Genomic DNA, 12,656 nt, shown 5'->3' with positions numbered 1-12,656 from the left:
AAAGGCAAACTGGCACTGGGTCTTCATATAATCTTGGGAGTCATCTGTGTCTAAAGCTTCGATAGCTACTAGAGGGAAATTCGACTTGAAGAGGCTCAGAGTTCCACTGTTTCCATGGATAGCGATTGATGTGGAGTTACAGATGTTACCAAATCTACAATCTACACCTAAGGAGTCAGCCCATAGGCAGGTCTCATTCTGGACCAAGTGAGACTTGGCCAATTCCACTATGTAATGCCTCCTCCATCAATCGCTTTCCAGATCATCAAAGAACTAGAAGCATATCCATGACAGAGAGAGAGGAGACTGATACGCCAAAGTGGTGTCTGATTATTTGATACTTAATAAAGCAATGGAGCCCTGCTGGCGGTGAGAGCTCGGTGGCTAATCAAAAGGTTAGCAGTTCAAATCCACCAGCAGCTCCTTGGAAACCCTATGGGGCAATTCTACTCCCTCTTATCGGGTCACTATGAGTAGAAACGGACTGGGCAGCAATGGGTTTGTTCTGTTTTTTTTTTTTTAATGAAGTACTTCTAGAAGTTTTTTTCCTTTTTTTGTCTTCATAGGAATGCACAGAGTTAGAAAACAAAGATTTTGTAGTTTAATTTTTCAAAGGCCTTTCAGATCTGACCCATTGTATCCTCATAATATTTCCATATTATAGAGAAAGAGGGAAGCTTTAGCACTATTGAAATTGGCATGACTGAGGGCCAATGAGCCGAAAGCCACCAGCAGTATTGCCCCAACGAGGCCCCAGGCCCCTGACTCCTGTCCTCACACTGTCCCCCAGGAAATGCCGGCAATGTGTTCCACGCAGGCCACTGTTTGGGCTAAACACAGGCCGACTGCTCTGAAACTCCACGGCTGTCAGGAAGTAGACAGGAAGACATATGGTGAGTGACAATATCAGGTGCACACTCTGAAATCAAGAGGTTAAGAACAAAACAACTAAAAAAAACAGTCTAGTAGACATTGTTTCCCTTTTCATAAAATTGACAGTTGGATGAAAAAATAAAGTTCCTATGAGCTACTGCTCAGAACATTTAGAATGTCCCTGAAAAAGGAAACCACCTTCTGAGAGCTGCCCAGGGGCAGTGACACTTACCATGTTCTGGACTGGTAAGCCCACTGGGACCTCGGAGTGGTGAAGGGCAGGGAAAAAGCTCTAGGGTGAAACGATATGATGGCTTGATCATCAGACTGGCTGTGTGACTTTGAGCAAGGTCACTTAACCCCTGTGAGGCCCAGTCCTCACAAACACAATGGGGTAGTTGTCATTCTTCCAGGTAATCTTATGAGGCTGTGATAAGCATCAAAGCACAGCCCACGAGGCAAAGGTGCTCCCGGACTGCTGATAACAGATGATACCAAGTTTCCTAGCCATCCCTTACGTTTTCTCTTTAACTTGGAAACGCTCTTCGAGATTAAAAAGAATTTAGCTTTAACGTATTTCCTCCAGTAAACCATTCTGGCTTAACATTTACAGCTGACATTCCTTTCTAGTTCTTTCTAGAGAGGGTCATGCCCTTTCATCAAAGTTAAGCATATCTCTGGGTTCAACATCAGTTCCTGTGCTGGAAGCTTCTTGCATCTCAATATTTCTTCCCTGGGTCCTGGGACTTCAAGGATTTCAGCTTTGCCATGACCCACTCCTCAGCACTCTTGTACATCTTGTGATAAGGGAGAAATCTAGGCTCGGAGAAAACAGCCCTGGTGCAGGGACTGCGAGATCTCAGTTGGCCCCTTATTTGCTCCAGTTAGCTGTGGGCACTTGGGTGAGTCCCCTTACCTCTGGGTCTCTGCTTCCTGGTTGGCAAAATGAGAGGATTGAAGCACAAATCCTCTAAGACTTCTGGAGTCCACTCCTGCTCCATGGTTCTGTGACCTGGAGACCTCTACCCTCCTGTGTCTTGCTTCCCAAATATCTAATTAACATGTATGTGCTATCACTGGACACACCCCCCATACACTGCTGATGCCTGAAATTCCTAAGAGAACACCATCAAAGATGACAGATGCTCTATGTAAAGACGCAGAGCCCTGTGACAGAGACCATTCACGTCCTTACTCCTTCTGACAGGCAAACGTGTACTTGCGTGCTGACTGACTGGAGAATATGCCCCTAGTTCTGCTCTTTTCTGTCTGTAACGTTGAGACTTTACCACTCTGCACTGCAGGGCCTCACCTATGAAATGGAGATGGTGATACTCACACACCCCTCTCCCCTCCCCTGTTTGTAGAAGGAATTAAATGAGTGAAACTATAACCTCACAGTAAGAGGGCAATAAATACTACCTCTTACTTTTGCTCCTGTAGTTATTACATCTTTAAGAAAGGCGTAACACAGAGAGGCAAAGATGATACCTTAGTCGATATTCTGTTGGGTATATCTTCCAAATGAGAATATTCAAAGAAGCACATATCTAAAATGTTCTAACTCAAAAAAGACTTGAATGTTGTTGTTGTGTGCCCTCGAGTCGATTCTAACTCATAGTGACCTTATAAGACAGAGTAGAACTGCTGCCCCATAGGGTTTTCTAGGCTATAATCTCCATGGGAACAAAGCACCAGGTTTTTTCTCCCTTGGAGTGGCTGGTGGATTCAAACCACTGATCTTTCGATTGGTAGCTGAGCACTTTAACCACTCCGCCATCAGGGCTCCTTTAAAAACGATCTTGCAGCCAATATAAAAGACCAGTGACAATAAAAGAAGGAGAGTCAGGCCCAGAGGGGAAGAAACCTGCCCAAGGTCACAAAGGGTATTAAGGCAAAACCAGGGTAAGAACCTAGGTCTCCAGGCTCCAAGCATCCGAGGTGAAGAGAAAACCTAAGAACTGCCGGTTCACACTCTAGATCTTAAAACGAGCTCCTCCTTCCTCAGTTTGTTACTAAAGGTAAAGGCACCCTGGCATGAGCTGCTAAAGATACCCACAGCCCCCTCCCTTGATGGACAAAAATATGGAAAAATAACCAAGCTCTGTGGGTCCCAGAATCCAAGTGGCTCTCTGCACTGTGTATATTCAGTTGGATTATAAATGCCTGGGAAATTATTCCACTTGGGTTAAGTAACAACAAGCCCTTTTCTTTGGTTAATCCCAAAAAGCTTCTCAGACATTTACTTCCCAATCAGCTCAAACTACAGAGATGAAGAAATCAAAGCACACATGACCAGTTCTCTCTAATGCTGATGCCATTACATTGTGGTAACAAATGGCTTGAAAATATCACAGGTCGCTGGGCTGGCAAGATGGCAAACTACTGGAGGGTAGAAAGGCTGGACAGCAAGATCTGTGCCAGACACAGAAAAGGCAATCAAGAAATGTTTGTTAAGTGACTGAAGAATCAAAACAAAACAAAAAACAGTTGTCATGGAGTCAATTCTGACTCATGGAATCAGACTACAACTGTGCCTCATAGGCTTTTCAATTGCTGATTTTTTGGAAGTAAATTTCCAGGCCTTTCTTCCGAGGCACCTCTGGGTAGACTCAAACTGCCAACTTTTCGGTTAGCAGCAGAGTGCGTTGTTTGTACCACCCGAGGACTCCCAAATGAAGTGTACTAGCCTTGTAATCAGATGGCCCCAGCTCAGATCCTTAGTAGCTTTGCGACAAGAGACCCTCTACTTCACTGACCTCTTCCAAGCAGGGGACGAAGATGCCCAGGGCACTCAGGAAAATTCCATGATATTATATACATGAAGCCTTTAGAACAGTTCTTAGAATCCAGTGAGCAGTGAATATAAACGAACTCCTTCCACTGAAAAAAACACATTCTTAAAAAAGAAAAAGAAAAAAAAAAACCAGTGGCTTGAGAAATCAAAGTCAGCTGGAAGAGAAAACAGGGCTCCAACAGGGGTCTGCTAAGTAGAATGTAATAAGTTAACGGCAGAACCATGAATGCAACCCAGATGCCCAACGTCCTGTTCAGCTGTCTCCTAAAATAACAAGATCCTCACGTTGCCACGCATTTGCATTGGCAGCTTCCTCACCTGGAATGCCCGTTCTTCCCACACCGCCTGTAACAAATTCACCTTGCAAGCTTTGGCTTCATGATCACTTCCCCTTTAAAACTCTTCTTGACTCTCCTGGTCCTAGTCAGAATTGCCCTCCCACCCCCGACTCCAGCCCCCAGTCCTCACCTGACTTGGTTCGGACTGTTATTTACAGTCCATAACTCTTTATGTTCTAGGTCAATTGACTATTTAATTCATCTTCATGTTCACAGTACTGAGAATTGTGATTAATACATAATATAGGCTTAAATAATATCTGTTAAAATAGTGAACGAATGAGTGAATCATAAACAACTGATTCTAGGCACCAAGTGTTCTGAAGATGGAATTTCCCAAACCCTGCATTATTCACCTCGAAAATGCCACACAGACTTGCAGCCACCTTCAAAATGCCCGACACCACATCATACATATTCACGGTGTCACAGACTATCCTGGCGCCTGTCCTCGAGCATTTAATCACACCCATAGAGAAGCGACCTATAGGGTCACTATGAGTCGGAATTCACTTGACACCAACGGGTTTGGTTTTTGGTTTTAAAGAGAAGGTGATGATTTGTTTTCTAAAGACACTTAAAACATTGCAATATTCCACTTCTCTGTCCTCCAAGCTTCCTTCCTCTCACCTGGACTGTTTTAGATTGAATTATGTCTTCCAAAAATATGTGTCCTATATGCCTGTGATAGGAGCCCTGGTGGCGTAGTGGTTAAGTGCTCCGCCGCTAATTAAAAGGCTGGCAGTTCGAACCCACCAGTTGCTTCATGGGAGAAGGATGTGGCAGTCTATTTCCATAAAGATTACAGTCTTGAAAACCTTATGGGGCAGTTCTACCCAGTCCTATAGGGTGGCTATGAGTTGGAATGGGTTGGGTGGTTACACTCCCATTTGGGAATGGGTTGTCTTTGTTAGGTTAATGAAACAGGATTTGTGTAGGGTGTACCTTGCATCAATCTCTTTTGAGAGACAAAGGATATTAAAACAAGCAATCAAAAGCTGCAGACAGAGATGGAGGAAGAGAGAATGCAAGCCACAGGAAGATTGCCCAGGAGGGAGCAGAAGGCCAAAGAGACAAAGACCTTCCTCTAGAGCCAACAGAGACAGAAATCCTTCCCCTAGAGCTGGCACCCTGAATTTGGACTTCTAACCTCCCAAACAGTGAGAAAATAAATTTCTGTTTGTTAAAACCACCCACCTGTGGTATTTCTGTTGGACAACAGACAGAGGGGAAAAAAAAATATCCACTCCAGCCTTTCACGCAAGGCTCTATGAACAGCCTATCACAGTACCCAGGTCTCAAGAGGAATGAGCCTTACCTCTCTTCGTCCTTAAAGATAAATTTCCGCAGCTTGAGGTCCCGCAGCACCAGGCCACCATCATGGCAGTGGGCCACCGCTGAGGCAATCTGATAGAACAGTCTGGCCGCCTCCTCCTCCCTCAGCTTCTTGCAAGTGCGAACGAAGGAGTGCATATCCCCATAGCTCCGCTCAAAGAACACATAGGCTTTGGTCTCCCCCAGGATAATTTCAGTGATTTGGTTGATGTTGCTGTGGGCAGACAGGCAAAAGCAGGGGGCCAAGGACTCCTGGTAGCAGCTGACATCAAATACCTAGGACACAATCAACAACAAGACCAAGAGTCAGAGGTATCTCTTACATAACCAAATAAATCACCGAATAGTGACACCTCCCTCAGACACAAACTTTTAAGGTGGCAGAGACAGTGCTCAATACGGACCCATATCGTATTAGCCCTGCCTCCTACCAGCCCTGTGGCGCTGAACAAGTTGCTGGATGTCTGGGACTCTCCAAGGCTTCACGTGTAACACGAGCACTGATACCTGATTTACAGTATTGGGAGTATTATACCAGAAAGTGAAGGTGAAAGCGCTCTGCAATATGTAACACGGTACACAAATGGCAAGTTTTATTATTATTCTCTCTAGCCCATCTCTTTTGTTTATAGAAGCTGAATTGGGGTAAAAGCTGAGAGAACATGACTTACCCTAAGCCACATCCACCCACGGCCATAGAGTCGATTCAGACTCATAGTGACCCTAAAGGTCAGAGTTGCCCTGCAGGGTTTCCAAGGAGCACCTGGTGGATTTGAACTGCCAGCCTTTTGATTAGCAGCCGTAGCTCTTAACCCCTATGCCACCAGGGTTTCCCTATGCCACACAGACAATCCATTATTTACTTAAATAAAAAACAAAAACTAATAGACAATGTACTTCAGTAGTCACTATGCAACCTATTAAGTAACAGGTTAAAATAACTAAGATTTGCCTAATTCAATGCTTTTATTTTATGGCGCCCTGGTAGTGCAATGGTTAAGCGTTCAGCTGCTAACCAAAAGGTTGACAGTTCAAATCCACCAGCCACTCCTGAGAAACCCTATGGGGCAGTTCTACTGTCCTTTAGGGTCCTTACGAGTCGGAATCAGCACAATGGCAACGGCTTTGGGCTTTTTTTTTTTTTTTTTAAATAGATGTGGAAACTGAGGCTGAGAGAACTCGAGCCAAGCTCAGGCACCCAAGGGAAGAGCGAGGAATAGGACAGTCTTAACACAGAAGCAGACTCACTTCTTTCTCTCTTCCCTCCACAGAGATCTAACTCAATGAACCAGTTATGCAATGATTTTCTGTGAATCAAAATTAGCCTAGGAAACGCTGCCTCACTGTGGGGTTGTTAAAAGAAAAAAATGCTTCATCAATACCTTCCTTGAATCAGACCGAACAGGAATTAACATTACTGAAAATTTTTGAGGCTCTAGGGAAAGGCTTCCATTCATTTCCAGACCTCCACTAAATCAAGAATACAAATCCCTGGGTCTGGAATGTGGTTTTAATAACTGCCTGGGAATGTGGGTAAGACGAATCTCTTCTGTGTGTAAAAGCGCGAGGGGCAGGGCAGGTATGGCGCGGGTGCTTGGTGGGAAGGCATCCCGGCCAGGAATGCTCTTACCAACAATACTTAATGCTATCTGTTCATAACCACTTAGCATCTTCCGATGGCTTTTTCATTCGTTAAAACATACTTTCCTTGATGGTCATTTTGCAGTGGGATGGGAAAAATGCTGGATTGAAATCACTGAACTTGAGCCTCTAATCCTGGCTGGGCCACCGATAAGCTGACGGATAAAGCACTTAGGGTCATTCAGCCTCCTACCTCTTCACCAAATGAAGAGACTGGCTTGGAACACTGTTAACCCATTTTTGGGTCCAGATTCCCACAGGAGAATCTGATAAAAGGGTTGGCCCCTCTTCGCCGACAACGTCCATTCTCAAATGCACGCACAATCCTGGATTCGTGCGATGGGGGTTCGCAGGCCTTCAGAAGCCCTATCAGGGGATACAGGCTGCCATTTAAGAATCCACAAGTCCCTCCTAGCTCTAAAACACAAAGATCTGTGAGTTAATCAGGGATAGCAAGAACCTCGGGAGGGCTGGTGCTAACCCTGGGCGAGGAAGCAATGTAACATTGTGAATGAGCCATAATGAGACATCTCAGGAAAACGGCACAGCTGCCGCCACTATAACCTAGAATTTAAGAATGAATACTTCAACATCTCCAGAGACCACAAATCACACCCTGATACTGTCAAAGGATGACCTCAGAGCAGTGACCTCAGAGGCCTGTTCAATTAGGAATCTGAAATGCTTGAGTCAACTTTAACACCCAGACTCCAGGCAACAGAAGCCCAGGCAAGCCTCAAAAATTTCACAGAGACTAATAAAGGCTTTGCAGAGGCTAATGTAAACACTACGCATTATATAATAAGGATGATGTGTTCCGAGGCACCAGGCTGCAATTTCTGTCTCCAGTGCTCATTGAGTTATGATTATTTACAATGTATTCTCTGTTTCAAGTTGCATTTTTAAAAACTAAAAAGCGATTTCTTTTTTTTTTTTTCTCAGCACCTTTGGCCCGTTATCCTGCCCCACGGCTAAACATACTAGATGGGCATGGAATAAAAAAAAAAAAAAAATCATCATCAAATCTATTCATGGCAGCTTCAAAATGCAGCCATACCCTTTGTAAAAGAGACCAAATTCCAAGATGGTGGACCGTGTATGAAAAATTCAAGCAGGTACTTATGTTTTCCCAAATGGGAAGGAGCCCAACTTTTATTAGTAGCTGTAATAGGCATTTATGGGCTTGGATTGGTATTTAAACCACCACCTTTAAGTGCAAAATCATGCCACAGGCCTAGTTGCCAGCTTCTTTTAAATGTTTAATTTGGAGCCTTAGTTATATAATATGACAGTTCAGATAAGGCAGTAAGATTAGGCCATCATTAATAACATTTGCAAAAAAAAAAAAAGAGTGCCCAATCTGCCAAGATAGTAATTATGTCAATCTGCACAGTAGCTAACAGTAGTTCCATGGAAATTATACAGCTAAGGATCCCTTAAAACTCCCTTCCTTCATCTGTGTAGCTATTGTAGGCATTTGGAGTATGCAGACAATAAACAGGCCTGCTTATTTCATTTATACGGCCCTGCAACCTCCCTCTCCAAATAGTGGCATATAGCATTTTCTATACAGACCTCCATAATAGAAAGGCATCTATATATTGGATCTGTTTCCGCAGACTTTTTTTCTTGAGTCAACACAGTGCTCGGAGATGTGAACCCTATTCTGAGACATCAAAAGGAACTTGATTCGATGTGTAGATTTCACTGAGCCTTGAAGTAAGCTTAAAGTTCACAGTGTATGTATCTCAGGGTAGTTCATGGAAGCAGCCTTATAAAACCCACTTGGAGCTTCCTAAGATATATACAACTCTGCTTGCATAAGAAGTCACCCACATCACCTCTGGTTTAAAAAAAGCCAGGAAAACAGAAGCTGCTGTGTCCTAAAGGGATGACCTCTGTCAAGCAGAACAATGATACTGCACTTAAATCCACTTGAAGCCACACTGTAATTGTTGAGGGGCTGATTCAATCTTTGCAATACCCAAACCAACAGATAGAGCACAGTTTCAGGCCAGAGAGCAATCTTCAAATGACACTGTGAGGGCGGCCCAAAGGAAATACGTCTTGAAAAATCTGAAGGCAGAAAGAAAGACCAGGGGCCAGAGTCACCTCTGCTTTTAAACAAAGAAATAAAAGCAAGATGCTCCTGCAGAAATTTGGCTACAGAGCCCCCCTTTTTAAAAGCATCTCCAGTCTCTGAAAATTGTTAAAATGCTGTACCAAAGTTGAGTAAAAGGAGCGAAAACACGCACTGCTGGCTGATTGTGCATATTTCATATCAGAGTGGCAGCTCTGTGAAATTCATTCATTGCAAACGATGACTATCCTATTGTGCAACGTTGCAGGACTTCTGAGAATTCAGTCCAGCTCTGAATAGCCTACTGAATTTCGGTTAACCAGGCACAAATGCTCTGAGTCTCAATAACTTGGAGAAGATGCAAAACACCAAAACGTCAGTATGAGCAAAAGGCAGTATTTAAGAGTCTCCAATTTTCCCCTGAGGTCTGAAATGCACAGTCGCAAAACTGACCAGAGACCTCCACGAAACCCAATTTTTACACTGAAATATTCCAGCTCCCTGTGAAATAAAGCAAGTCCACAAAACCATCTGTAGTTATGCTAAAAGTGGGATGCAGTATTTGTACTGGAACTGTGCGGGAGTGCCCGTTTCAATGGCAGCATGAGTCCCCAATTTCCTCCTACCTACCCCCCCCAAAAAAAACCAACAATGAGCAAATCTAAAATAACGTGACAATGCATTCTTGATCTGTGTCCAATTCCTGGGTAACAGTATATGTGACTGTATTCTTTTTTTTTTTTAAACAGCTAATCCTCTCCTCATCCCCTTGTCTGGAGCCCTGCGGGCGTGCACACAAAGACGCACAGATAAACATACATGAACCAGTCACTGCTCAGGGTCAAAGACAAACAAGGAAACTGAAGTGTCCATCCCTGTATCAGCATTGAAATTCCCCGGGTCTCCAAATGCTAGCCTCTAAACCTTAGGGGCAAAAAGGTGCTGAAGCGGACAGGGGAGGAGGGGAGAAGGGAGGCACGGAAGTCTCGAGATGAGAAGAAACAGAGACCTGAGAGAAAAGACTCAGAGGATTCGCTATTTCCTACACCCAAAGGTGTGTCGGCGGCTTTGATTTTCACCCTCCTACCTTCCTTTCATGGTTCTAGGCAGGAGAAAGCTCTTTGTAAACTCCTTCTCGGCGCTCGGCCCCTGAGCTCAGCCAGAGGGGATACCTTTGTGTGTCTCTTTTAAAGGGCACCTTAGGAACAAAGGTTTAACACCTGCACGCTGCAAAGAACAATGGCTACGAAAGGAACCGAGTCATCAGTGTTTAAAATTAGCGGGGGATTCCCTACTTCCATGTCGGAAAAGGAGGGGGCAAGAAACAGGCAGAAATCCCTTCGGCAGCGGGACCCGGCACCGCGCAGCGGATCGCTCCGTGCCTCTGGGAGCACGCGTGTCCGTGGCCCCGGCGCAGACCTGCCGCTCCCCCGCCCTGGGCTCTCCCCAAAACGCCCCCGCCGCAACCCGCCCATTGTCTGAAAAGGTCTAAAAACTTCGCAACTAGTCGCACATGAACTAATACGTACATACATTTAACAAGGACGCGGATCAATTATCCCGCGAATCTCCCATCTCCCCGGACTCGAGGTCTGGGCGACCTCCCGTCCCTCTCCGGCCCTCTTGCAAGGGCCGGGGAACCTTTTTAAAAGACAAAACAGAACAAAACCAACCCCTGGGCTCTTTACCTTGCACACCAGCTCCTCTCCGCTGTGCAGATGCACGGCACGAAAAACGTGGTCTCCCTCCAGAGGTTCCAACAATAAGTATTTCCCGATGCAAGAAACGCAATGCGACAAGTTCGGAGTCTCAGGCGGGCTCGGGGAGCCGAGGTTCGGGCTGAAACTCTGGCTGGGCTCGGCGGACCTTATAGACGACAACTCTTCGAAATCCTGGGTTTTGTTCCGCGATCTCCCATATCTTGCTATTGTGATGGGGGTGGACCTGTGTATGTTCATGAGTGTGGGGAATCACACACGACAAACAAAAAGCCCCGCTGGCGAGACGAGTCGCTGGCGAGTGCGGCTGCAGGCGCCTCGGTGTCACGGATTTAAAAGGAGGATGAGAGGGGAGGGGACGGGAAAAGGTTACGTGGAGAAGTAGTTAGAAGCCCCCAAATGGGCGCTGCTGGGCACCTTGTCTGCTCTCAACCTGGTTCCCGGGAGTATTGGGTTGGCAGGCAACTCGGGTCCTTTTGTTACTCCAAAGCAGCCGGCGATTTGCAGAATCGCCGCACTTTTAGTTTCTCTCTCTCTCTCTTTTTCCACCGTGGATCTAGACGAGTAACCGGATTGCTAAGGTGAGGAGCTGCAGCCCCGGGTGTCCTGAAGCGATCCCCACGCAGGCTTCCAAATCGCAGACGGGGCGGAGGAGCCTACAGTAGTTTGTGCGTCTTCACAGAGCCCACAGCCGCGGCTTAAGCTCAATGCGTTAGGCACCAAACAAAAAGAAAAAGGAAATCAGCACGATTCTACCGGCTCGCGACGCACCGCAGACAGAATCCGTGCTGCACCCCCTTTTTTGGTGGAAAGGGTGGGGGGCGTGGAAGCGGGGTGGGGGGGCCGCCGGAGAGGGCAGTTACCTACGTTTTAACTGTAGATGGCGTCTGAGGCTTTCCCAACCTCACCAGCGCTCTCCAAAAATTAAACAAAACAAAACAAAAAAAATTACGAGGGTGCATTTAACTTGGAGCGATCAGAGCTGCCAACAAAAGATTGCAAAAGCTGGGCAGAGAGTTGCAGAGCGGGCCCGGGGCAGGTACCGCGACAAACCCCAGGGCTTGGCCCGCCGCGCCGAGGGTCAGCAAAAGCTCATGCTGCGGTCGCCTGGCTTCCCGCTCGCTCGCCTCCGGGTCTTCTGAATCAAGCCAGAAGTGCAGTCAGGGACGACGGCAGATCAAGGGTCTCCGATTTCCCGGCACGAGTTTTTGGGGGTCCTCCCGGCGTTTTAAGGTGATGCACCTCCAACCCTGCCAACTCGCGGCGTCTCTTTCCCGCTATGTAACAGGATCTCGCCTTGCAATAATTTGCAACCACTCCTTCTCCTCCAACCCCTACACCCAAATTTCCTTGTGGTATTTGTTTTTAGAAAAAAAAAAAATTGACAGCTTTTTTTCCTCTTTTTTTTTTCTTTCCTCCAAAGGTAAGAGAGGAATGTGGATTTAAAAATTCAAGGGGATGGCCGACGATCCCGGAGGCCAGTTCCCTGGCTCAGCAAGCCCGCATCTCCCGGCGAGGCGGTATTAATAGTTACTTACGTGGCCGGGGATCTCGGAGTGAGCGGGCTGTGTGTGCGCTTGTGTGCGCGCGCGCGCCTCGCTCCCACCGAGGCTCCCCATTCAATGTCACCGACACATTTCCACGGAGCCTCCCGCCCGGGTCCCCCCCTACCCCGACCCTCCCGCGGCACCCCGGACTGGCTCAGACCACAGCCGGCCCCGCCCCAGCCCCCCAGCCCAGGCCCCCCTCATTGAGTCCGGCGCCCATCAATCAGCCTCGCCGCTGCCCGTGCTCGGGCGGCTCCCCCCAGCGAGCTGGCGGCGCAGCGGCTGCAACGGCAATTGCAGCTTCCGGCCGGGGGCGCCCGGCTCTGG

At 46.7% G+C, this 12,656-nt stretch overlaps 1 protein-coding gene across 1 annotated transcript in view; it reads right to left on the bottom strand.

Annotated features, from left to right (window-relative positions):
• Positions 1–12,432, bottom strand: part of TRIB2 (tribbles pseudokinase 2) — a 31,458-nt gene extending 19,026 nt beyond the window's left edge. Inside the window, exons 1-2 of the mRNA XM_049903259.1 lie at positions 10,753–12,432; positions 5,327–5,619 (exon numbers count right to left, since the gene is read on the bottom strand). Of these exons, the coding sequence (XP_049759216.1) occupies positions 5,327–5,619; positions 10,753–11,022 (563 nt within the window). The 5' untranslated portion in view covers positions 11,023–12,432. The remainder of the gene's footprint in view (positions 1–5,326; positions 5,620–10,752) is intronic.
• Between the last annotated feature and the right edge of the window lie 224 nt (positions 12,433–12,656).

The sequence above is a fragment of the Elephas maximus genome, chromosome 12 (genome assembly GCF_024166365.1).
Source record: "Elephas maximus indicus isolate mEleMax1 chromosome 12, mEleMax1 primary haplotype, whole genome shotgun sequence".
Classification (NCBI taxonomy): domain Eukaryota; kingdom Metazoa; phylum Chordata; class Mammalia; order Proboscidea; family Elephantidae; genus Elephas; species Elephas maximus.
The sequence above is the reverse complement of the archived record's forward strand: the minus strand, read 5'-3'. Positions and strand labels throughout refer to the sequence as shown.